At 38.8% G+C, this 27737-nt stretch overlaps 1 protein-coding gene across 2 annotated transcripts in view; it reads left to right on the plus strand.

Annotated features, from left to right (window-relative positions):
* Window positions 1–27737, plus strand: part of alg5.S (ALG5, dolichyl-phosphate beta-glucosyltransferase S homeolog) — a 55292-nt gene that overhangs the window by 1290 nt on the left and 26265 nt on the right. The window contains exons 2-10 of one of the 2 annotated variants that reach the window (XM_041582977.1): window positions 1281–1452; window positions 4056–4102; window positions 8716–8784; window positions 10247–10339; window positions 11519–11632; window positions 12428–12487; window positions 13831–13982; window positions 16738–16823; window positions 17929–18255. In XM_041582977.1, the coding sequence (XP_041438911.1) occupies window positions 1281–1452; window positions 4056–4102; window positions 8716–8784; window positions 10247–10339; window positions 11519–11632; window positions 12428–12487; window positions 13831–13982; window positions 16738–16823; window positions 17929–18044 (909 nt within the window). In that variant the 3' untranslated portion in view covers window positions 18045–18255. 2 annotated transcript variants of the gene reach the window in all.

The following is a 27737-nucleotide window of genomic DNA, read 5'->3' on the forward strand; positions in this document are numbered from 1 at the left end:
TACCCGATTCCTGGTATTCTTGATCTGCGCCTTGGTAGCGGTCTGTGGCTTTGATGTAGTAGCCGGCGAGGAGTGACCGGCATATCGCGAGAGCAGCGATCAAGCAGGATGGCACATTGGTCCGGGTGAGCTCCGCCGTTAACGCTTCGTGAGTAGAGCTATAAAGGCAGGATTGACTGTATGTCTAACATAATAGCCAGAACACTACTTCCTGCTTTGCAGCGCTCTTGGTTTCCATTGATTGGTTACCAGGCAGTAACCAATCAGTGACTTGAGGGGGGCCACATGGGTCATATCTGTTGCTTTTGAATCTGAGCTGAATGCTGGGGATCAATTTGCAACTCACTGAACAGTTATGTCCCATTTGGCCCCTTCAAGTCACTGATTAACTCAGAGTTAGAGAGCTGAAAAGTAGTATTCTGTTATGTTAGATATCCAGTCACTCCAGCCTTTATACATTACATTTTTGGCTAACTAACTATATTAGAAACATTTTTTATTTTGTACAGCCTATCTATTTACCCAGTTTTTATTTTTTCACTGAACAGTTCCTTTGAAGTGAGCAATGTTCCTAGACTTCTCTGATATATATCGCAATTCACCTTGCATGAGCAGTACCAGCCATCGCAGCCAGCAGCTGGGGTTGTTCATCTTTGAATTATCTCTTAGTATGATGTAGAAAGTGATATTCTGAGATGATTTGCATTTGGTTTTCATTTTTTATTATTTGTGCTTTTTGAGTTATTTTGCTTTTTATTCAGCAGCTCTCCAGTTTGCAATTTAAACAGTCTGGTTGTTAGGGTTCAATTTACCCTAGCAACCATGCATTGATTTTAATATGAGACTGGGATATGAATAGGAGAGGCCTGAATAGAAAGAGGACTAGTTAAAAAAACAGCAATAACAATAAATGTGTAGCCTTACTTTTTAGTTGGGGTCAGTGACACCTAGTTGAAAGTTGGAAAGATTCTGAAGAAGAAGGAAAATAATTCAAAAACTACAACAAAAAAAAAGAAAAGTCTAATTGAAAAGTTGCTTAGCATTAGCCATTCTATAACACACTAAAAGTTAAGTTAAAGGTAAATCATCCCTTTAATATTTGCCATACCAGTGATAGCCCACAAATACTTTTTACCACACACACACACACACACACACACACACACACACACACACACACCCCCCCCCCAAGGACATTAGGTTACAGTGTTCTCCAGGGAAGTATTAATGTCACTTCAATCACTGATATCTTATCGTGTACTAATTCATTCTCTTTGCAGCTTCTTATTGTAGCACATGTAACAGCCAAGAAAATGCCAAATCTCCACCGTTTGGAGGAAGAGAAGCATTTCATTGACAGCAAAGGCAAGAAAGAGCCCTTTCCATCCATCCACGATCCACCCACGAGAGACCTGTCAGTGGTTGTCCCTTCATACAACGAAGAAGAACGGTGTAAGCTAACTCAGAAGCATAACCTTAGCTCAGAAAATGAGTTAGTTCTGCAGTCAACCTATCTGCCCAATATGCTTGGTCCTTCTCTAGAGGAAGCACAATATTCAGCACATGGCTGTATAATAAGTTGTACCAGTATTGCAGTGTTTTCTTAAAGGAGAAGGAAAGGTTAAAACTAAGCTTTATCAGAAAGGTCTACATAAATACACCAATAAACTCTTTAAAGTAATGCTGCTCTGAGTCCTCAGTCAAAAGAAACACAGCATTTCTTTCCTTCTATTGTGTACACATGGGCTGCTGTATCAGACTTCCTCCTGCCTTCATCTTAAACCTCCAGGTCTAGGGCTTGAGCATGCTCAGTTTGCTCCTCTCTCCCTTTTCCTCCCTACTCCCCTCCCTGCGGTAATCTGAGCCCAGAGCTATGAGTGAGCAGGGAGAAACTCAGCCAGGAAGTGATGTCACACCAAGCTAATATGGCAGCTGCTATCCTAAACAAACAAATAAAGCTTCTAGAGTTTTATTCAGGTATGGTAAAGCATTCTGCAGAATAAATATAGTGTTATAGCTTGCACTATTGTGGCTAATCTATTGGCACTTAACTGCTACGGTAGCTTTCCTTCTCCTTTAAACCTTACTTTTGGTGGCTACTACTTGCCATAGTCCAGATATTGCCAAGCATAAAATGATTGATTGTGTCTCCACTATCTTAATTGAAAAATGTGTAAGGCCACTGATACAAATGGAGTCTGTGATAGTAGCCAATTGTGGAACTTTACTATTCAGTCAACAACATACATAACTGCAGTATTTTAAACTGCAAGATATAATTAAAGCAATGAAGATGCACAGTACGGGGGTTATTTATCTCAATATTTTCTGCTACAAACTCTGCTTCAAATCCACTGGGGTTTTTTTTTTTACGCTTATTTATTATTGCATTTTCCAGAAAATTTGCTTTGCAGGAAAAAATCCGAACTTTGGGGTATTTCACGAAACCCAGCGCACATCAAAAAATCATTGGGACTTCTCCCGTGGACTTATATGCAACCTCGACAGGTCTGAGATGCCGGATTTTCTGATTCGGATTTGTGATTTTTTTAAAAGTCCGATTTTATAAAAATAAATCACAAACCTTTCATGATTTTTGCATCCAGAGTTTAGTAAATAATCCCCTACAAGTTTCAGGCTTTAGGTGACCATAGACGTTACAATTACGATTTTTTCTGGAAAAGATCTTTCCAAGAAAGATTGTTTGTTTCGAAACACACATGTAGAGCTGAATCGTCCCATATACAGAGAGAAACAATAGAATTCAGTCTGTATCTGATGATTCAGCACTAACAATGGCCAATGTTCAGGTGCCTTCAAAGACGCCCCAATCAAAATTTTCCAGCCTGATTGGCCGATATCCAAGTCTTCTGCCAATATCGTTCAGCTTGTCTCCTGCCATACGCGCTCCGAATATCGCACGAAAATTAGTTTCATACAATATTATCGGTTAGTCTATGGCCACCTTTGGAATGTTTATAGGACTAGGCCTAATACATGTAGAGTGTGCCTTCACAGCTTTAATCCTTACTTTTAAATTGGCTATAGTCCAGATTTTGGCACTTCTTGGTTCCCGGAGCAGCAAGTGTGGTTATCTTACTCTCAGTAGTGTGAGCCTACAGGGTGTTCTGTATTTGGGCTGTCATGGCATTTCACTAAATATTCACCACTATCGCCATGTAAATGGTGCTGCATAGTAATGCACTGAAGCAAGAGACTTTCCTCCAGCAAGAGCACTCCTCAGTCTCTTCAGTGGAGGGTGTCTGATCTCCTTACAGTGAATAGGTCAGACTTGCTAAACAGGTTTTTTGGGGATCTGAGATTCTTATAGCACCTTTGTCTGCCCGGGTAAAAAAAATGACCAATAGAAAATTTGCCAAGAACGCTATAACATACAAATAGTTAGCTGATTGGTGATCTGCCTTTTAAAGGAGTGGTTCACCTTTAAGTTAACCCTTAGTATGTTATAGAATGGGCTTATTCTAAGCAACTTTTAAATTGGTATCCGTTACTTACTTTTTATCATTTTTAAAATATTTCTATTTTTCTTAAAACTCTTTCCACTCTCTTATTCAAATCAATGCATAGTTGCTAATTCAGACCATAGCAACCCGATTGCTGTAATTGAAAACCGGAGAGTTGCTGAATAAAAAGTTAATAACTCAATACAGTAGAACCCCCATTTTATGTTTTTCAGGGGACCAGAAAAAAATGGTGTAAAATCCAGGAAAATTTAAAATCAGGGAAATGTATTATGCATAATATATAGGTGGGACCACAAGACACCAATGTAAAATGAGGGGAAACTTAAAATCAGGGGATGTAAAATTGAGGTTCTACTGTAGTAAAAAATGGAAACCATTTGTAAATTGTCTTAGAATATCACTCTCTATATCATACTAAAAAATAATTTAAAGGTGAACAAACCCTTTAATGTTCTGGAAACAAAAAATAATTACAAGTAAAGGATGAATGCACGGGAGAAATGACACTATTTAGTGTTCTTTTCTTTACTGGTGTACCTTATTTCATTTGTGACCTGTTGTTGCTTTCAGTGCCAGTCATGATGGATGAAGCTATGGAATATTTGGAACAAAGACAGGTAGGCCGTTTTTTAAAAATTGTGAAAATCATTTCATGGAACTGAAATTACACGATGAAAATGTTAGTTGGATTGCATCTTTCATGTGTAAACGGTGGTGTCTTGCAACTGTTACAACTGTTAGAACTTGATATATTTCTCCTCCACAGCACTGTCTGCTCCTATTGAGCCCCTTGATCTGTTCCAGAGCAATGTTATAATCTGAGACAATAGATGTTCATATATTGCAGCAGTAGGAAATTGTAACAATATACAGAGAGTTGGTGACAGGATTACAGAGTTGCTACTGGGAAACATGATGGGGGGAATCACGTTGTCCATTGTTCCATGCTGGGCAACTCCTTATGCATTCATCTGCAGTTAAGCATTGGGTCTGTTCTATCACCTGTACAATACAAAGTATTTTTCATGGGCATTAAAGGTATTCTGACCTGATTATTATTAGGGATGTACGAATCCACGGTTTGGGATACGGCCAGGATTCGGCCTTTTTCAGCAGTATTCGGATTCGGGCGAATCCTTCTGCCCTGCCGAACCAAATCCGAATTTACATATGCAAATTAGGGTCAGGATGGAAATTGTGTGACTTTTTGTCACAAAACAAGCAAGTAAAAATGCTTTTCCATTCCCACCTCTAATTTTCATGCAAATTCGGTCCAGTATTTGGCGAAGAATTCGGGGGTTCTGCCGAATCCAAAATAGTGGATCCGGTGCATTCCTAATTTTTATGATGTAAGTTTTATTTCTAAATTGCACTGTTTACACTGCAAATAATTCACTCTACAATATAAAATTTAATTCCTGAACCAACAAGTGTATTTTTTTAAGTAGTAATATTGGTGTGTAGGCGCCATCTCAGGTCATTTTGCCTGGTCATGTGCTTTCAGAAAGAGCCAGCACTTTAGGATGGAACTGCCTTCTGGCAGGCTGTTGCTTCTCCAACTCCATGTAACTGTGTCTCAGTGGGGCATGGGTTTTTACTATTGAGCGCTGTTATTAGATCTACCAGGCAGCTGTTATCTTGTATAGATTAGATGAAACTGCGCTCAGCCAATTCCAATCAGTAAATGAGTGCTTCTATCCTCTAGAAGTAGATGTACCGACCATCTGTTATATCTGTAATAAATTGTAGAAGAGGAGAGCACTACAGACGCAGATTAACTGCTAGTGGCTGATATTTATTTTGTGTACAGCAGCTTTAAAATAAATATCAGCCACTAGCAGTTAATCTGCGTCTGTAGTGCTCTCCTCTTCTACAATTTATTACAGCTGTTATCTTGTGTTAGGGAGCTGCTATCTGGTTACCTTCCAATTGTTCTTTTGTTAGGCTTCTGGGGGGTAAAAGTAGGGGGGTGAAATCACTCCAACTTGCAGTAAAGAGTGACTGAAGTTTATCAGAGCACAAGTCACATGACTGGGGGCAGCTGGGAAACTGACAATATGTCTAGCCCCATGTCAGATTTCAAAATAAAATATATAAAAATCTGTTTGCCTTTTTGAGAAATAGATTTCAGTACAGAATTCTGGAGCAGCACTATTAACTGATGTGTCCCATGACATTATCCCTTTAAAAAACATCACAACCAGCAGCACTGCCAACTACTTGCTCCAAGGCTGTGGTTAACTGAAAATACCATTTAATTTTAGTTTCACACTGTTTATCAACCCTAGCTTAGTTGACAGGTTGAATATACCAGTGTGAAACGGGAACGCCTGGCTGTAGAGTCCTGCAGCTTGTTGGCTACCTGCGGGTTACCAAAAAAAAAAAACAGGCACCCTGCGGAATGAAGGGAGGATTTTCAGGTGCGGGTATAACCGCGTTCGGGTTGCGGGTCTCATCTAAATTTCTTATCTTATGTAATATTGTCTATATTTTTATTTTAAAGTTTTACAAAACTTATTTCTTTACCCGCCCACTTTTGATGACGCCACTTCTGGTTTGCAGCACCATCACTTACTGTTTGATGGTGGTCGGCGGGTTGCAGATAAGGCAGTTGCGGGCCGGGCCCAAGTCGGGTAGCGTGTCAAAGTGGGTAAATATGCGGGTTGCGGTTCGGGCTGCGGGGTTGGGTCCAGGGTCTTAGAAATTGGTTCTCCGCAGGACTCTACCTGGCTGCACTCACTAGTTAGAAAGGAAGAGCTCTCGCACACCCATACTATACCAGTAAGTACAAAGTTGCTTGGTGCCCTGTGATAGAGGTGACGGCAACCTCCAAATACCTGTAGACAGCAAGCACTCTGGCACACAAGGCTGTTACTGCAGGTAAAACCTTGCCAAAATTTTAATGCGGAAGTGCAATGTTTGTCAAGCAAATTGGATCCCGGTGCAAAGGTACATTTAAAGGTGAAACAATCAATTCAATTAGCTTAATTTACATAACATTTGTTAACATAAATAAGAAAAAATGTCTCTTCGGTTATAGAATCCAGTGATACAGTCCAAACGCCAATGGAAAAGTTACAAAGTAATTAAATAATCAAATGCCAAATTTATACAAAGTGAAGTACCGGAAAAAGCACATATTAGACACATAAGTGGTTACATTTTGATATTGATCTTACCCTGTAAATGAAGGGGAATAAAAGAAGACACCTGTCCCTGCATCAGTATTACGTATATAGTTTTCTTATCTGTAACAAAATGAAATGGGATATTTGGACTGTAGTAGCCAAACCCAGAAGCATTCCCTCTGGAACAATATTTGTTTTTTTTTGTTTTTTTTTTTATCTTGACCTTGTTGTACTACTACTTTTTCAAGAATCTGCCAGCGGATTTGTGCAACACTGTGGCCATTAGTAAAAGAAATGTTTAGCAAGCCAAGTTTCTTTTTTACATTTTCCCGAATCTGTTTTTACCTTAGTATCAGTGCTCGAAGTTACAGGGGAAGGATGATCGTTACTTATTGTTGATTTATTTTCCTTCAATCTTATTTTAAATGGCCTGGAAGTTTGCCCTACATAATGGCCTACATAAGCTAAGCCACAAGGGCACTTAATGCAGTAAATGACGTCCGAGCTGTCGCATGTAAAAAATCCTTTTATTCATGTTTAGTACCACGTTGTGGGTGCGTAACTATGTTGCCCAGTATTATCCCATTACAAAGTTCACAGTTTCTGCAAGGGAATGTACCTTTGGTATTTACTGGATTCCAACCTTTCAATTTTTGTTTGTAAGGTTTTATCAGTTGCCCAATATTTTTACCCCGCCTATAAGAAAATATCCGAGGAGGTTGAAACATATGGCCGTATTGGCACTATACAGACATCCATAGCTATTGTTTGGCACCTGAAAACTTAGGGGCAGATTAATTAAAGGGAAAAGTGACTAATGCTGGTGAAGATTCACCAGCGTTACCGTTTTCAGGGACTTCGCCGATTTACTAACAGGCGTAGGTGTCACTTCACAAGCAAAGGAGATAGACGCTTGCAGTGATTCGCACTCTGTCGAATGGACGTTATTCTCCGCAAATTCACTAAGATGCGGATTTAACTGAACGTTACCTTCTTCACCAGACTTTCCTTCACCTGTCAGACCAGTAGTGCACTGGAGTACATAGACCTTCCTCAATCTTTTGTTATTTGCATCATATTTTTTAGTGGAAAAAGTTTCTAAGTCCAAAAAACACTGGCTTCTTTTCCTTTTTTCAAAGTGATAGCCTGCAAAAGTCCTTAAATTTTTATTTTGGATAACTGGTTTCCCCATACATTTTCTAACATATGGCACATAAACTATACAGTTAGCTCATGTGTAAGGCAATATAACAACTCTATTTTATTTATTAAGGTTTCCTGGACTTGTGTAGTGTAATGTTTTTGCTGCAACATATACGTCCATTCAACTATAAATTTCCCGCCGTATGCAAATTAGCCTGAGCGAAGACCTCTAACGAATTTGCACTAGGCAGAATTGAACACTAGCACGTCTTTTCTTTGATTTGCTCGCATTGCCGAAGTAACGCTAGTGAAAATTTGCCAACGTTCGACGCCCTGGACTCAACTTAGTATTTTAGTAAATTAGCATTGTCTGAGTGAATTTTCGCCTGGCAAAGTGTTGCAATGGTTGCGAAGCTATCACTGGCGAATCTTCGCCGCTTAGTAAATTCAAACCATAGTCTATAGCTGGAGGAAGGATCTTTTATATTGTATGGTTAAGCAGCACAAAGCATTGTCGCAATATGCTCATGCACTGGCTTCTGGGAAAAGTTGAGTGAGTTCAAGCTATAGTAAGTCATATGAGTACATTCCTTTTTGGTAGACAATGTGAGCATTAGGTTTATAACTTGTACAGATGGGGAAGTAAAGGAAATATTGGTGTGAGAAAAATAAAGGAAGTGGACACTAGAGGGCACCATTTAATTGCAGTGTCTTTTTTTATGTATACAGTATAATGGCATGAGTAGTATTTTCATTTAGGTTTACTGTGCTTCATGTAAATATAGCTATTTATGCCTAGATTTGCTTGGATTTGACTGATTTTGACTGATTCTGGGAATGTGTGTCAGGTTGGGGTACATCCTTGTCAGAATGCAGGTGATCTGTGCAAACAAATTCATTCTAATGCACCTTTAGTGGCATGTTGTTAACGGGTTTATTCTCATGTTTATTCTACACAGAAAAAACAGCCTTCATTCGGCTATGAAGTTATTGTCGTAGATGACGGCAGTAAGGATAAAACTACTGAGGTAAAATTGTATAAAATAACTATATAACTGTTCTAATTTATCATGTATTCTTAGGGATGCACCGAATCCAGTATTCGGTCAGGATTCTGCCTTTTTCAGCAGGATTCGGATTTAGCCGAACCAAATCCAAATCCTAATTTGCATATGCAAATAAGGGACGGGGAGGGAAATCACATGACTTTGTCACGAAACAAGGAAGTAAAAAATGTTTTCCCCTTCCCACCCCTAATTTGCATATAGGATTCAGTTTGGGATTTGGCTGAATCTTTAGAGAAGGATTCGGGGGTTTGGCCGAATCCAAAATAGTGGATTCGGTGCATCCCTAATTTTCAAAGAATGTCTATGTCTGAATTTGAACGTTTGGGCAACCCATGCCAAATGACGTATTTAGATAATTTTAACAAATGTTAATGCTCGTTAGATTTTCTTTCACAAACGTTATAAACAAATTAACAAAGAAGATGGTAATTGTGTTATGTGCAAAGGTTTGGAACCCTTCCACTTGTCCAGTGATAAATGCTGGTTTTATAATCTGAATTGAGGGAGCTCACTACCACACCCTACAGGCAATCACAGGCATAAAAATATAGATAACATGGAGCATCCAGAAAAACAATAAATCAATTAGGGGTGCACCGAATCCACTATTTGGGATTCAGCCGAATCCTTGGTGAAAGATTCAGCCGAATCCTTGGTGAAAGATTCAGCCGAATACTAATTTACATATGCAAATTAGGGTCAGGAAAGCAAAAAAAGTGGAAAAAACTCTTCTTTTGAGATAGTCACGTGACTTTCCCTACATGCCCCTAATTTGCATATGCAAATTAGGATTCAGTACGGACAGGCACAAGGATTCGGTCGAATCCGAATCCTGCAGTAAAAGGCCGAATCCGGAACCAAATCCTGGATTCGGTCCATCCCTAAAATCAATAAAATGTCAACTTTAATAGTCCATATTAAAATGCATCACAGCAGGATATGATGTCTTGGACCATACCCTTTACGCGTTTCGTGGCGTCTCGGCCCTTCTTCAAAAGCAATCACATGATCCATCTAAACCACAGGTAGATAAATACACCTATAACTCCACCCATAGAAAAAAATTAACCCTTTAGTACACGTATATAACCAAAGTTGTTTAAAATTGCCATGACTAGTCCTAGTATAAATAGTGGGGAAAAAAACGTTTTTATTATCTAGTTCATAAACATATTTACTAATAACATGATAATTCCCATTCTTTATTCATGCCTCCAACGGACTCAGTCATTTCAAGCTGATAAATGCTGATTTTGCAAGGTTATTTCCTTAATAGCCATTAGGAGTTGTCATCTGCCTAAAAAAACACTCTATATCTTAATTACTTTAAGCCGCAGTAATATTTTATTGTCCCTATGAATAAATAGCGGTGTTACTTGTGTATCAGTTATAAACTGTTTTGTTCACCTTCTTTCTTTTTTAGGTCGCTTTAAAGTACTGTAAAAAATATGGCAGTGACAAAGTACGGGTTCTGACGCTGAAAAAGAATCGTGGGAAAGGTGGAGCTGTAAGAATGGTAAAGAAACTTTTCTCATAGTGGTTTTATGTTTCATAAATGGCATGCTTTGGCTAGCAACACACTCGCTAGAAGCCAGGAATAACTCATCATGTGCATGCTCATACTAAGAAAATAATTCTCCTCAAAACCCCTATTGAATTATCTAAACATTTGTGCCACTTGTGCTCCACTCTCCGCCTTTATAAATATACTCTCCGGAGCAAATTCACTAAAGGGCGAATTTTCGCCAGCTAACGATCCGCCATACTTTGCGCCCGGTTCATCAGGCGCAAATTCATTACCGCTACTCTAATTCACTAAAATGCGAAGTTGCGTCTCAGCAGCGTTCGTCAGCGCAAGCATTTCATAGCAACCTTCCGCAAATGTTCACTTCTGCCTATGGAAATTTCGTTAGTACTATTACGCTTAGGTCAATTTGAATAGGGCAGGTACATATAGGTCACATATACGTCTTTATTAGAGATTTTGGTGCAAAGGCTTGAAATGGCCACTTATTATTACAAATGTCCAAGGAAGCAAAATAAAAACAAAAGAGATCCTCTAATGTCCTAGACATGAGCCCACCCTAAAACAAATGTGTCATGCCCCTCAAATGATTGGGAAAAAAATTAACACAAAGATCTTTTATAGTTAGGACTTTTGAAGGCAATACCTCTTTAAAATATGAAAAAACCCAGCGTTTTTTAGAACTTTTATGACTTTTACAGAATTTGATTGAGGAGGATGTAGCTTCATTTTATCAGTTTGCCAGGTCTAAGGTGTCAAAGGAAACTGTGGCGAAAGAGGTAACGTTCTGTAAAATTTGCACTTTTGTGAATTTGCAGACTAACAATCGTTCGCCTGAGCGAAAATGTGCCTAGCGATAGGGTGCAAAGCTGCACCAGCGATGGTCTCTTTCGCTAGCGGATTGTCGTCTACGCCTGTTAGAAATCTCATCCACAGGGACATCGCCAAATTACTGTTGAATTTTTGCTAGCGACGGCCCCTCTGTGTTGGTTGGCTTTGGTATCCTGTAAAGCTTTGTGATCATACAGGTTAGACCAGGGGTCCCCAACCTTCTTACAGACCAGACTGTAACCTTATTTTACTCTGAATCCACAACAGCTTGTTTTAGAAATTGATAAATGACCAGTATTTTGCTTCTAAGAGACATTCACACAGGTTGTCCCTCCACAGGGGGTCCTGGTTTCCCGAGGCAAGCTGATTTTAATGGCTGATGCTGATGGAGCTACTAAGTTTGCAGATATTGAAAATGTAGAGGTTGGACTTGAAAAACTAAAACCCTGGCCGGTGAGTAGTTAATTTATTTTTATTCTCCGCTTTCTCTAGATTATGGGTTGGTCAACAGCCGACCCAAGTGTGGTGTGTGTGAATACATTTATTATGTGTTCTACATGGTACTTAGCATAACTGGGTCTTAGCATAACTGGATCGAATATCGAATTCGACTTTTTTTCATCGAATTTGGGTATCCTGCGGTCGAAGTAAAATCGTTCCATTGAACGATTAAGTCCTTCGAATCGAACGATTTTATCGTACAATTCTACGATTTTACTTCAACTTCAAAAAACTTAAAACCCATAGGCTAACATAGCACTTCGGCAGGTTTAAGTTGGCGAAGTATTGAAGTCAAAGTTTTTTTAAAGAGACAGTACTTTGATTATCGAATGGTCGAATATTTTACTTCTAAACTAATTCAAAGTCGTAGTATCCTATTCGATGGTCGCAGTATCCAAAAAATTATGAATTTCAAATTTTTTTACTTCGAAAATTCCTTCAAATTCACTTCGACCCTTGATAAATCTGCCCCTAACTTTATATTAAATTATCTGTTGCTTAAATATTCACTTTGGTGGTATAGTTTTTCCTTTAAACTATAAAAAAGCAGGAAGAGGATCAGTCTGTGGTGCTTGCTTAGAAAAACCCCAGGCTGATGCAGTTTTGTGCTGATAAGAGAGCTGGCACTTGGTATCAGATGAGTGAATACAATCACTGGGGGGTGCCTAACATTTGGCATTACACCCCCCCCCCCCCGAAGTTACTTCTCTTTCTTCCTTCTCCTGACATTTTATCATTCATTTTAAGGAAAAATTGGCCATATCCTGTGGGTCAAGAGCTCATCTGGAGAAAGAGTCCATAGCACAGGTAAATACAGTTCATAATTTATGTTCAAAATGACAAAATGTTACATCACGTGTGTGTGGCCAGAGAGTTATTTGCTAAACCAATGGCTGAGAATCCGGCTAGAACTTGTATGTATTGTCTAACATTGACCAGGCACAAGGCTTTTGGGATGGGCCACACATTATTGAATGCATCCGATAAAAAGAGTCCCTTTCACCCGGTGGACTTCTTATTGCATTATGTTATTAAGTATACACTAAACTAACCTTTCCCTATCCTTTGACTGTTAATATACTTTATAGTATTTGTTATGAATGCAGGAAGTGGACAGGTGATCAAATATAGTGCATGATGCTTGTTGCAATTACATTTTATAAAATGAAAATAAAGCCTCCAACTAGGCCCTTGAAGGCTCTCAGAATTAGTTCATTTTCGATTCTCTATATACATTTAAGAAGGGGAGGGCTTAATTGGTTAAAGGGGAACTGTAGCGAAAATGAGAATTTAATATAAGCTTCAGCACACTGAAATAAGAAACTTTCTAAAAACAATCAATTAAACTGTTAAACTGTTTATCTTCACTATTCCTCTCTCAGCATCTGTTTCTCTTCATTCTCTCTTCATGCAGCAGTTGGGTGTCAGATATTCATGGACAGTTAGATCCAATATATCTTATAGGGGGAACTCCTTTTGCCTAGAAGATGTATTAGAGCTCACTCACCAGACATCATGTCTCTCTACATGCAGGATTTGTGCAAAAGGCAGTTATTATGTTAGATTTTATTTGTACTGGAATCAGTTATATAAGTGAGCTCTAATTCATCTGTTAGGAAAGTAGCCCCCCTATAAGATATATTGGATCTAACTGTCAATTAATATCTGACACCTAACTGCTGCATCAAGAGAGAATGAAGAGAAACAGGTGATAAGAGAGGAATAGTGAAGATACACTTGATTATTTCAGAAACAATGCAGAATGTTTAATTGATCATATTTACAAAGTTTCTTATTTCAGTATGAGGAATCTTATATTTCATTTTTGTGATAGTTCCCCTTTAAGTGCCAACTTACTCAGCACTTGATTCCTAGAAATTGCTTGTGGCCTTGGCTTGACTTTATCTACCTGTGCCTCAAGCACTAGACTATGATTTATATGGGGCAGGGATCCATTGTGTTGCATAAAACCATGTAAAATGCTGCGTAAAACTTATATAAATTCGTGGGCCTCCAGTAGCTCACGTGTTTGTTCAGCCCCAGCCTGTGCTTGTTAACGAATCGTATCTGAAAGTTTTAAAACCTGAGAATAGAAACTGAGTTTCTTTCATAAACTGATATTGTCTTTTGTGCTGACGCTTTATCCTCAGAGATCCGTGTTCAGGACATTCCTCATGTATGGCTTCCACTTCCTCGTGTGGTTCCTATGTGTGAGACGTGTAAGAGACACTCAGTGTGGATTCAAACTGCTGACGAGGGAAGCGGCAGCACAAACTTTCTCTGCTCTTCACGTCGACCGTTGGTTAGTTCTCACTTATTCACATAGTAGTCCTTATATACAAATAAACTGGTACAGTTCCATGTAATATACGGGGACACAAAGGGTTAAATAATGAGCTCTGTATAAACATATACCTCCCTCCTCTGTAGTTGATATCTCAGCCTTACAGATAAGGAGGAGTTTATTATATATGGGGAAGTGTGTGTTATCTCTTTTTATATCTGGATTGTGGCCATAATAATTAATAATATTTAACTGAAATGATTTAAAAGAATTATGGCAGGTGATTCATATTAAACGTTTTTATTTCTCAACAGTTCTTCCGTTTTTAAAGCATACACTGGGACTGGCCAAATTTGCACCTGGGCAGTAGCCCATAGCTTTTTCAGCCAGCTGCAAGGAAAATAATGAATGCAAACATCTGGTTGCTATGGGTAACTGCAAATTTGCCCAGTGTTTATAAATGACCCCCACTGACTTTCGTTATTAATCAAGGGGATGAACGATTAAAGGGGTGGTTCACCTTTATGCTAACTTTTAGTATGTTATAGAATGGTCAATACTAAGCAACATGTCAATTGGCCGTCATTATTTCTTATCTATAATTTTTTAATTATTTGCTTCATTCTTCTGACTCTTTCCAGCTTTCAAAGGAGAGTCAGTGACTCCACCTAAAAAATAAATGTTCTGTAAAGTAGGTATGCACCGAATCCAGGATTCGGCCTTGTTCAGCAGGATTGGGCAGAATCATTCTGCCCGACCGAACCGAATCCTAATTTGCATATGTAAATTAGGGGCGGGGAGGGAAATTGCGTGACTTTTTCTCACAAGACAAGGAAGTAAAAAATGTTTTCCCCTTCCCACCCCTAATTTGCATATGCAAATTAGGATCCGGATTCAGTTCGGTATTCGGGCCAAATCTTTCATGAAGGATTTGTGGGTTCGGCCGAATCCAAAATAGTGGATTCGGTGCATCCCTACTGTAAAGCTAAAAACTATTGTTACTGCTACCTTCGAAATTACGGATGGATCCCGAATATGGAACAGCTAGGGCTCCAAGCATTCCGGTTAATAGATCTCATACATTTACTTGCACACACTGAGGTGGTAGAAGTTGGCAGAATAACTCCCGGTCGGCAAATCCCAGCTAAATCAGGAGGGGGCCTGGATCATCCCTGGCTCTGTAGGAGAAAGATTTATTTTTATCTTTGCTACAAGTTTGTTAACATTCCAGTTTACCAGGATTTGTTCACTGAGAGCATTTTCTAAATATTAGCCTTGTCTCTGTCTCCTGCAGTTGATTTGGGATTTGTAACTAAGCCCTGCCGTCTGCTGTGTGTCTTCTTTCCCTTGCAAATCTAGGGGGGCCCGAGTGGGTTTCTTGCTGCCCAAAAATGGCACTGGTGCTGCTGCTTCTTCTTCATGGAGCTTCTAGTCTTCTCTTTTTTGATTGAAAGTAAGATAGGGCTTTATATCCAATTGTAATGATTCATTCTTATAACAGTTTACACGTTAACCCAAAACTGCATTTTCAGAAGCAGAGTTGCAAAAAGGAATGAGCTTTGGGAGACTATGAAAAGTGAAGCATAAGCCGGACAATTATCCAGGAGGACATTTTTTTCCAACATAAAGGCATATTATGTTAACACTAAAATTGACATTCAGTGCTTTGAAATAAAAAATCCCAGAGAAAAATATTTTGTTGTGAGAGAATGGGTCAGGGGTCTGGATAGTTCTGCATGGCACTATACATTAAACGTGACCCTTAAAGGAGAACTAAAGCTTTACCAAAGAAGTAACTAGAAATGTTGCGCATTATTTTTTGAACTTCTGTACCAGCCCAAGGCAGCCAGAGCGCTTTAGTAGGGCAGATCTGTGCCTCCAAAGATGCCCCAGTAGCTCGCCATCTTCTTTTCTGCTGATTCACTGCACATGCTCTGTGTCACAATATAAGGCTGATTAGTAATTAATACAGATAATTACTACATGGCATCACAGAAACCAGTGCAATTAGCATCAGAAATTAATAATCAGCCCTGTAGCATCAGCTTATATTACAGGCCAACCTCATTTTCTGCTGGATAATTAGTGACAACCCCTAGTTTCTCAACAGCTGCTCAGAGCCCACTGAGCATGTGAGTGTCACAGACACTTTCCAAGATGGTGACCCCCTGTGACAAGTTTGAAGTCCTGGATCATTGCTGCTATTGACAAGCTGAAACTTTAGGCTGGTGCAATAAGTTCAGTATATAAAATATGGCATTTTTAGGTTTAGTTCTCCTTTGTAGTTCTTACATTTTTTTCTGTGGTGCGGTTGGTTCACATCTTAACCCGTTACGGATTTCATGAGGTTCTGCAGAAATCTTTCACTTTTAGTATAGTGTGCGTGTGCATTTCCAGTGTTACTCCAATGTTACGCCTCTGCCCATTAGGAATGCACCGAATCCAATATTTGGGATTCGGCCGAACACCGAACTTAATCCTAATTTGCATATGCAAATTAGAGGCGCGAATGGAAAAAGTGGAAAAATAATGTTTTACTTCCTTGTTTTAAGACGAAAAGTCACGTGATTTTCTTTTTCCGCACCTATTTACATATGCAAATTGGGATTTGGTTCATCAACACACAAGGATTCAGCCGAATCCTGGATTTGGTGCATCCCTACTGCCCATGCTGATTGATATTCAGCCACTAGGGAAACATTGCACAAAATCCTATCGGTGTTTGTGCCTTTAGGAAGGTGGTAGTTGACACTGTGTTTCTATGTCTGTACAGGGCGTTTGACGTGGAGCTGCTGTATATCGCTCAGTGCCTCAGTATTCCTGTTGCAGAGGTTGCAGTAAACTGGACAGAAATTGAAGGTAAGTTGAGTAGATGATACTAATGCTAAGCATTGGTGGTGCATATTTGCCTTAGACAGCTGCCACAGTTTCAGGGGTATCTCCGCTAGCTGAAAAACTCTGGTGATTTAATTTTTTTTAAAAAAATTCGTTAGTATACAACGAAAATAAAAAGACAAATGAAACTTTGAAATCGCAAAGTCTTTATTAAGAAATAACTTAGCGAAATCCACTTGCGCTCCTCTTCAGTAAAGGCGATCATCATGTGGCGCTCGATTTCTGCCTTCCTTATAGGAGATAGACAGGGAAGAGAAATCGAGTGCCGCACGATGGATTGTCGCCCTTTCGCCTTTTCTGAAGAGGAGCGCAAGCGGAGTTTCGGTAAGTTATTTCTTAATAAAAACTTAGCGATTTCAAAGTTTACTTTGTCTTTGTGCTTTTGGTTTTTTTTTAGTTGTATACTAAAAAAAATGTGATGTTACTGGTCCATTAATGAAAAACTGGTGACAAAGCTGGTACTGGTACTTTTCTGTCTTAAAATGCTGAGTAGCTAAAAAAAAAATGTTACGTGTGCCATAGCCCTTATTACAAGGGTCAACTAAAAAATACATACTGGTATATACAGAGCAATGCCAATCTGTGTGTCTGAAAACAAACAAGGGCCCTGCACATTTGAAGGAACAGTCTAGTGTGAAAATAAAAACTGGGTAAATAGATGGGCTGTGCAAAACAAAAAATGTTTAAATGTATAAAGGCTGGAGTGCCTGGATGTCTAACATAATAGCCAGAACACTACTTCCTACTTCCTGTGTTGCGCTGTGAGCGAAGCTGTCGCTGGTGAATTTTCGGAGATTAGTAAATTTGCCCCATAGCTGGTGCCTCCAAACAGAATAACCCTGTTTTATTTCATTTTTAAAGGGAGGATGTGATCCATAGTCCTAGCAGGACTATGGCAGCTCAGCGCATTTCAGGCAGCACCATAAATACCAATACATTCTCTTACACCTTCACTGCTTTGTGTGTATTTCCATGTACCAGACACTGCTCACAGGAGGGAGATGAATAGTTAATCCCTTAAACCTGGTGTTTCCCAATATTATAGATTTTGTTTCTCTCTTACATTCAGGCTCTAAGCTGGTGCCTTTCTGGAGCTGGTTGCAGATGGGACGGGATCTCCTGTTTATACGAATGAGATATCTGACCGGGGCCTGGAAGATCGATACAAGTGGGAAATTAAAATGAAGCCATTTCTGGCCTTGGACGTTTTATCGTTGTACAATTCTGAGCAACTGTCACATTGATAACTGAGGTGTTGGGATAAACAATTCATTACAGAAACTGTTCTTTTATGTCCAGTGACAGTTTTATGTGCTAAATTCCCATGTAAATAATTCTGTTTATAAAGAAAAAAAACTAAAGCAAAAAGGTTAATAAATCACAAACAGTGTATTTATATCTGTGCTGGGGTTTTTTTTGCCAAATATAATCAACTGTTATTACTTAACTGCCCCCGTGGGAAGCCCAGAGGCTTGTTCCATATATATATATTTTCTCATTATAGCAGGGGGAAGGCAGGTCGGGAGATTGTCGCCCCGCAGAAGAGGCGATTAGTCCCCAGGTGACTAAATCTCCCCAAATCTGCCCGTGTGCCCCTACCCTAAGTCTCCCTTCCCCTTTTGTCTTTTAATTGGATACTGTAGAATGAATTCAATATATCTGAATACAACCTGCAGACCTGTGTATGGTATGAAGTATAGGTATGGGATCCATTATCCAGAAAGCTTCAAATAAAAGAAAGGTCATCTCCCATAGACTCTGTTCAATCGAAATAATCCAAATTTATTTCAAATAATTTCCATTTTCTCTAGAATAAGAAAACAGTAACTTGTACTTGATCCAAACTAAGATATAATTAATCCTAATTATAATTAATCCTTATTGGAAGCAAAACCAGCCTATTGGGTTTATTTAATGTTTACATGATTTTCTAGCAGACTTAAGGTATAAAGATCCAAATTACAGAAAGATCCTTTATCCGGAAAACCAATCCGAATTTGCATATGAAAATTAGGGGGCGGGGAGGGAAATTGCGTGACTTTTTGTCACAAAAAAAGGAAGTAAAAACTGTTTCCCCTTCCCACCCCTAATTTGCATATGCAAATCAGAATTTAGTTCGGTATACGACTGAATCTTTCGCGAAGGATTCGGGGTTCGGCCAAATCCAAAATAGTGGATTCGGTGCATCCCTAATATATATATACATCAATTAACCCTCATCCGGGTGATGCTGAGCCAGTCCTGCTTTCTTTATATATACTGGTTTTCTATTACTCTACTAGTAAATTATTTGCCATGTGGAAATATAATTTCTACCAAAAACAGTGACTGATCATGTTAGTGATGTCGGACTGCTGTTATTGTGAACCGATTGTATTTGCTGTAGGGCACAAAGGAGGTGAATAGGCAAAATCCAAAGAACTTCTGCTGACAGTAACCCTCAGATCTAAAGTTATAAAAATATACATAGAATTTCTTATATTTTGTAAAAAAAAAAAAAAAGGCCTGTTTTACTGTCGGTGCACTGAATAAGCTTCTGTGAACATTTTGGCTGGAGAAAAAAAAAACAGCCTTATGTCCTCTTGTAATGACCTTCTGTGGACGTGAGCCTGGAAGATCTGTTAGAGATGAATGTGGTTCTTTCTAGAGTTTGCTGCCATTGAATGCTAAAAATGAAAAGCAACACAGTTGCCGGCTGATTTATCCATTTTCTTGGTCTGGTTTTGCCGCAATCCTGTTGTTTTCCCTGAATCACTTTTCTTTTCAAAGCAAAAATAAAAATCTTGACTCCTAAAAGCTGTCGAGACACAAGTTTTGGAAACAGACCCCAACCTTCTAATTATTTGGAATTATTTATGAAAGCCACGCCCATCATACAATGACATTCTTGACTACTCCATGGGGCAGATTTACTAAAGAATGAAGTAGTGAACACACTGGCACACAAGGACCTTTATGCAGGGTTACCCCTTGCTGGTTTATTAGGTGCGGACGTGCAACGTTTTCGGGGCGAGCCCCTTTATCAAGCATCCCGAAATCGCCCCGAAACGTTGCACGTCCGCACCTAATAAACCAGCAAGGGGTAACCCTGCATAAAGGTCCTTGTGTGTTCACTACTTGATGCTATATTGGAGGTCGCCGGACTCCTAACACTGGGCACCAGGGGTTCTCTCTACCTAATCTTCAGGAGTGTGCTCTGCCTCATCTTCCTTCGCTAAAGAATGAAGTGGCAGACGCTGCAGCGGGTCGGGTGCCCGCAAAAACCTGCAGTACCCTGCGGGTTGCGGGTAGAAGTTCCAGGTGCGGGTATAGACTCAAGTCAGCAGTTCTGTAGGTTTTTGGTCGCAGGGTGATTTTTACTCCTTTTTTCTGATCACGCCTACTTCCGATGATGTCACTTCCAATTTACAATGACAACACTTCCTGATTCTTGATGGTCAGTGGGTCCGGATTGCAGATAAGGTACTTGCGGGTTGGGTAGCGGGTCCAAGCGGGTTTGCCAGATTGCAGGTTGCGGGTATGGGTCAGGTGCGGGTTCCAAAAAATGGACAGTGACATATCCTGTATGCCGGAAATGCATTAAAGTTGTAAAGAAATGCTGGCGACTTTTCTTTTTTTATTATTTTCCTATTCGGCCAAAAAAAACTTTGACTTCATTTCGGGTGGTCTTTTTGAATTCAAATTTCGAAGTTTTTCAAATTTGAAATTCTACCCTTGATAAATATACCCATATTCGTAAGAATGCTAGCAAAGTTTCCCTAGGCAGAAATAAAAGCTTAATTCGCTATAAAATGCTTGCACTGCCGAAGTAACGCTTGCGAAAATTCATGACAATGTTGGCATATAATAATATTGACCTTTAGAGATGACACACGGTCCCTAGAGACTGAGCCCCGGGATGTGTGCAACTCTGGAGCATGTGCTAATCTGTTTATGCTACAGTACATGTGTTTGGGTTGGGTTTGATGGATGCGGTATCCATAAAGTTTCTGTATAACTGCAAATCACACATGCGCCAGGTGTCAGTATTACAGTTCTTCAAAGCACAGAACAGCATTAATAAGGGAAATAATACTGTGGCTTTTGCAGTTATGATTAATATTTACAATACTTTGACACATGTTTATTGAATGTGCAGTTGCAGGAGACTTAGGAGAGTCGTTTTTCTTTGTCTTGCTTACTTCTAGTTTAAAGAATTCTAAAAGCCATTTTCAAGAACGGCAGGCAATAAAGAAAAAAGTCCAGGATAGTTACAATGTATATTATCAATAATATGTAGTTAAACTACAATGTACATTATCACCATTTATTTCAGCTATATTGTATATTATAACTGATATTCGGTTTAGCTACAGTGCACATTATCAGTAATATTCAGTTTAACTACAATGTACAGAAAAATTATATTCCGTTTAGCTACGATGTACATTAACGGTAATATTCAATTTAACTACAATGTTCAGTAAAAGTAAAATTCAGTTTAGCTACGATGTACATTAACAGTAATATTCAGTTTAACTACAATGTACAGTAAAAATAATATTTGGTTTAACTACAATGTAAATTAACTATAATGTTCAGTTTAACTACAATGTACAGTAAAAGTAATATTCAGTTTAGAAAGAATGTACATTATTGGTAATATTCAGTTTAACTACAATGTACAGTAAATAAATATACAGTCTAACTACAATGTACATTAACGATAATCAGTTTAACTACAATGTACAGTAAAAGTAATATTCAGTTTAACTTCAATGTACATTAATGATAATATTCAGTTTAACTACAATGTACAGCAAAGAAGGATTTTAATCCATTGATCGAACGATTTTTCTTCGACCTAAAAAAACATTTAAAAAGCCTATGGGGACCTTCCCATAGGCTAACATTGCTTTTCGGTAGGTTTTAGGTGGCGAAGTAGGGGGTCGAAGTTTTTTTTAAAGAGACAGTACTTGGACTATCGAATGGTTGAATAGTCAAACGATTTTTAGTTGGAATTGTTCGATTCAAAGTCGTAGTCAAGTAGCCAATTCGATGTTCGAAGTAGCCAAAAAAAAAAAAAATTCTATTCCTTCACTCAAGCTAAGTAAATGGGCCCTAAAAGTAATATTCAGTTTAGCAAGAATGTACATTAAAGGGCATGTAAAGTCTAAATTAGAATGAGGAATGAGGCTAGAAATGCTGTATTTTGTATACTAAATATAAACATCAACTTACTGCACCACAAGCCTAATCAAACAAATAATTTATGCTTTCGAAGTTGGCTACAGGGGGTCACCATCTTGTAACTTTGGTAAACATCTTTGCAAGACTAAGACTGTGCACATGCTCAGTGTGGTCTGGGGATCGTCATAAACAAAGATGCTTGAGTTCTGCATGGCTGGGAAGTAAGGTGGGGGCTCCCCCTGCTGTTCATAAGTATGATTGTTTCCCTGCTCAGCAGTTAGGGACTGTCTGACAATTCCTATCCACAGCAGTAAATGAAGGGAGAATTTCTTATAAAAACGGTATACATTTTTTAATTGAAGTTTATTGGAGATAGGTTTCTTTTTCATTAAAAAAAGTAAAAATGGGATTTTATTTTTTGCCTTTACATGCCCTTTAATGGTAATATTCAGTTTAACTACAATGTACAGTAAAAGTAATATTCAGTTTAAAGGGGAACTCCGGCTTCCAAACCAAAATTTGATAAAAAGGCCCACATAACACAGAAACCCATATTATACCCATCACAGTTACCAATGGCACAAATGCCATTTTCTATGCTGAAATCCAGCTGTTTAACAATATTTCTCTTTCTGCATCATTTGAAATCCTGGCAGGGAAGAGGGACTAAAACACTAATGTTACAAATTGTAACAACTTCTCCCCAGCTTACAGGCGGCATGGAGGAACTACATAACCCACAATGCATTGCACTGTGATGTTCCTTTTCTTATTGAAATCACGTGTGCAGGGAATTGTGGGGTTTGGAGGATGCAGGCTAAGGACAGATGGCTCTTCATACAAAGTAATAGTATTCAACCAGCTCAGCAAAGTAGTCATGAAATCATGAAAAGTCTGCATATTTTTTAAATGATGTATATTGCAAAGTTGCTTGAAATTATGTTTGTTCAAAAAGCTAAAGTTATGTTTTTGTGGAGTTCCCCTTTCAACTACAATGTACATTTTAACTGATATTCAGTTTAACTACAATGTACATTATCAGTAATACTTATTATAGCTACAGTGTGCATGGTTAATCACATATAAATTGGGATGTAAGTGCTCGAAGGGGCACCAAGTATCCATAGATGTGCCTTAAACCTGCGCAAATTATATTCTGGCAGGCCTAGGGATCTGCAACCTTGGCTCTCCAGCTGTTAAGGAACTACAAGTCCCACAATGCATTTGCCTTTAGACTCCTTCATTAGACTCCTTAATTGCATTGTGGGACTTGTAGTTCCTTAACAGCTGGAGAGCCAAGGTTGCAGATCCCCCGGCGAATTTGACCAGTTTCGTTTAGATAAATTTCTTTTTTGACGCACGCCGCCATACAAGTCTATGGGCGTAATTTTTTCGGTGAAACAAGGCCAAAAATTTCGCCCATCCGTACAGTACAATAAAGTTGATGCATAGTGGCACGCTGCTTGTATGAATTTAGGCATTTTCATGAGCAGAACCATAAGAAATAAAATTGTATGATTTTATTGCTTGTAGTTGTGTGCGTAGTTGTGCGTGTAGTTGTGTGTGTAGTTGTGTGTATAGTTGTGTGTATATTTGTGCATGATGAAGCTAAACAGAACAGAAGTTGCGGAGCATGTCGGTAGCTGAATCATAAAATCTTCATTTATTGAAAATGATTAAAAGCATAAATATCATAGCAGTGACTTGTACCCCTAAGCTTCTGAGGAAGTGGCGAGACGCCGCAAAACGCGTCAATCGTAGGGGTACAAGTCACTGCTATGATATTTATGCTTTTAATCATTTTCAATAAATGAAGATTTTATGATTCAGCTACCGATATGCTCCGCAACTTCTGTTCTGTTTCCATATGATATTGGCCTGAACCGGGGGCATGCTGCGTGCAAGCACACAGGTTTGCTGAATTACAGGTGAGAGAGGGGGAGTGCTCCCATTTGACTTTCTACATCAATGATGAAGCTAAACCCCATTCATCCAGTAAGTAGCAGAACTCATATGCACTGGAACAGTGTCTTTTGCTTGAATGGAGTAGTGCACCTTTAGGTTAACTTTTATGATGTTAAAGAATGTTCTTTATTCTTTATAGGTTTATTTTTATTATTTGCCTTTTCTGCTTCTTTTAAACTCTCTACTGGGGGCACTGCTCCCAGAAACCAAAAACGGTTCCTCTGTGAAGCTGTTTTCATTTTACCCTTTTAAATCAGTGCTGTTTCCATATATAGTGGCAAACGTATCTATTACAAAACTTTTCAAACAAAAATTGCTCCTTAATATTATGATGTCATATAAAGAAGCCCTTGTACAGAGGAGGAGCCGTATACAGTAAAACCTCTGGAGGGCTGCACCTCACTGGCAGACTTGTAAATCCCTTTATAAGAATAAGTTGTGAGACTGGTCTTAGTTTTCTATTTTAAGCAAAATCTATGAATAATAAACAAGGTGCAGTTTCCCATCAATCCAGACTTGCCAAGACAATACTCAGAATTTTGTTTTTCTGCCCTTTACGTGTTATGGGGCATCTACAAGCTGATGACAGCAACAAACACGTGTGTTATGATGGGGCATTCCTCAGTTCTTAATGTGTCTTGCTCAGATGGAGTAGGCTATAGGGTGAGATACATTCATGCTGAATGATGTCATGAAAGTGGGCGGGGCTGTTTGTATGAACACATTGACGGATGGAATGCTGAATGAGTGAATACAATAGACTCTTCCTACGGCTGAAATAACACTCATACAATCAATAAACCTTTACTTCCTGCCTGTTTTGCAAACAATGCTCCCATGAGACAAATGCACCCAGTTAATCCATTTTAACAAAAAAAGTCACAATATGTGCTAAAGGATAAGTAGAGCTCTGGCTGTATATTGCTTATTTTAACTGTTCCACTGACCTTTAGAGGTGATGATGGACTGGATATTGTTGGGCAGAAACAGGCCTTGCCAGTAGCTAACTACCTTTCTTTCATTGGAATAGACAAGCTCGTAGGGGCAGATTTATCAAAAGCCAGGGCAGATTTATCAAAAGCCAAGGCGAATTTCAAGCTATTTTTTGTTCAAAAAAATTTGAATATCGATATCTATCATGTACTGTCTCTTCGACTTCGACCAGTCGCCATCTAAAGCCTGGCAAATTGCCGTTTTAGCCTATGGGGGACCTCCTAGAACCTATTTGGAGTCAATTGGTGGACTTTGACAAATCAAAGTTTTTATTAGGGAAAACTTTGTATCGAATTTGATCGAATGCGCTATTCCTTCGATTCGAATTCAGCTGAATTCGGACCTATTCGAGCAAAAACTGACCTATTCGACCCATAAAAACTTTGACTTAATTTCGGTTGGTCTTTTTGAATTCGAATTTCGAAGTTTTTTCAATTCGAAATTCGACCCTTGATAAATATGCCCCCTAGTGTTAGACAGGGATCCACTTGACATCATTAATTGTCATAGTCAGTGTTTTTCCTTTGAAATAAAAGTGACGCAACAAGGGCATTTTGATCACCACAGTTCTCCCAGGGTAAAGCACTATAGAGACCAATATGTTGATGTTAATTTTTTTTCTCATTAATAATTATATCTCTGTAAAATGTATAGATCTTGCTGGTTCTCAGCCATCTAGAACATCTACTGCCCGAAGAAATGACAGTTTCATGGACACGATCAAAATAGAATTAAATTACTGAACATTAAACACTAGTTCCTTACACCTGACCCACCCCATCCCTGATATCACTGAAGGGGGTAAGACGGGCACTAGTATGTAAATGAGCCACTTACATGGACACTGTGCTCTCCAACATGTCAGTAACCTCTACTCTTCTGTAGAAAAATGGCTTTATATTAGATGGTAGAACAGGTTTTTAGTAGGTTTCTGTTCAGCCACAAGAGCACTAGTGAGGTTGGGCACCAAGTCCTGGTTCAGAACTGGTATTTCCATCCCATGGGTATTCAGTTGGGTTGAGTTTAGGGTTCTGTGCAGTCCCATCCAGCTCTTCCACTTCCATCTATCTCATCAACATCATTCTGTACGGACTTTGAAACAGGAAAGAGCCTACTTTGGCTTCATGGGATTGGTAAGGTTTTCTTTCTCAGAAACAAAGAGTGTTATCATTAAACTTTATTCTACCTTGATTTTGTACCCCAAGTCCTTCTCTACTTGAGCTGGTTGTGTGGCTTTCTTCCCCCCCCCCATAATCTTTTTACTTCAACTTCACCTGCAGCAGAATTCTGCACTGAAATCCAAACAGATTTTTTTTTTATATTTAATTTTGAAATTTGACATGGGGCTAGACGTCAGTTTCCCAGGTGCCCTCAGTCATGTGACTTGAGCTCTGATAAAAACTTCAATCACTCTTTACTGCTGTACTGCAGGTTGGAGTGATATCACCCCCTTCCTTTCCCCCACAGCAACCTAACAAAGAGAACAATGGGAAGGTAACCAGATGGCAGTTCCCTGACACCAGATAACAGCTGCCTGGTAGATCTAAGAACAGAACTCAGTAGTAAAAATCCAAGTCCCATAGCGACTCCCTTCTTGTTACATTGAGTAGGAGAAACAATGGCCTGCCTGAAAGCAGTTCCACTGTGAAGTGCTGGCTCTTTTCTGAAAGCACAAGATCAGACACAATGCACTGAGATGGCTGCCTAACACACCAATATTACATCTAGTAAAAAATACACTTGTTGATTCAAGAATAATATTTTATATAGTACTGTGACTATTTGACAGTGTAATTTAGAAATAAAAACTACACCATTAAAAATTGTGACAGAATCCCTTTAAATATATTATAAAAAAATACGTGAACAAAAACATTCTTGTTGAAATGAACATATTAATAGCCACATTTAAAAAAGTGAAAAAAGCTATCACATTAACAGAATGTTGGAGCTTCATTTGAAGAGAATAATTAGACGTAAAATGAGCGCCATTATTTTAAAGGGACCTGTCACCAAGAAATAAGTTCAAATTCTTTTCTATCATGTTAGTTGAGCAAAATTAAACTTACTACACTGTATTTATTATTTAAATTTTGTTTCCTTCTGTTGGTTGGAATTATACAATCACAGCAAGCAGGCAAGCAGCCCATTTTAGTGGACACGAAGGTATTAAGGGAAATTGTGCATCACCCCAAAATCTTGTGTATGCACCAGACATGGGGGACTGATGTCCATGTGCAGTGCCCTACACAATTATAGGCCCTGAGGAGGGAAGGGAATGTGAGGAGAGCAGTGACATCTAGGAAGTGACGAATGGAAAGTGAAAGTAATTTGACTGCCCCCTCCTCTATGCCACGGGCTAGAGGAGGGGCAGGTATATTTGATGACAGTTTAGATATTTAAACACCTTTAGAACAGGTATGGATGTTTAATGAAAAATTTTTGGGGGTTCCATATTTAATTTGGAAAGGACTTTCATTATTGCAGTTTTTTATTTGTACTGGGGACAGGTCCACTTTTTAAATCACAAAGCCCAATGAGACGGTGATAAGACAGGAAAATTTAATTAATGCTACTAAGCAGAGCCTATTTAAAGAAGCCAAGGTGTTTATGTATGTTATATAAAATATTATTTATGTCGCAAACCAAATAATATTAAAAAAAGTGAGAGGAGGAAAATTTGTAAAGTGGAGAAAAGAAAGTTATTAGAGGGTAAATATGCAGACTATAAATAGAAAAAATGTAAGTTAA

Source organism: Xenopus laevis, chromosome 2S (genome assembly GCF_017654675.1).
Source record: "Xenopus laevis strain J_2021 chromosome 2S, Xenopus_laevis_v10.1, whole genome shotgun sequence".
NCBI classification, from domain to species: Eukaryota; Metazoa; Chordata; class Amphibia; order Anura; family Pipidae; genus Xenopus; species Xenopus laevis.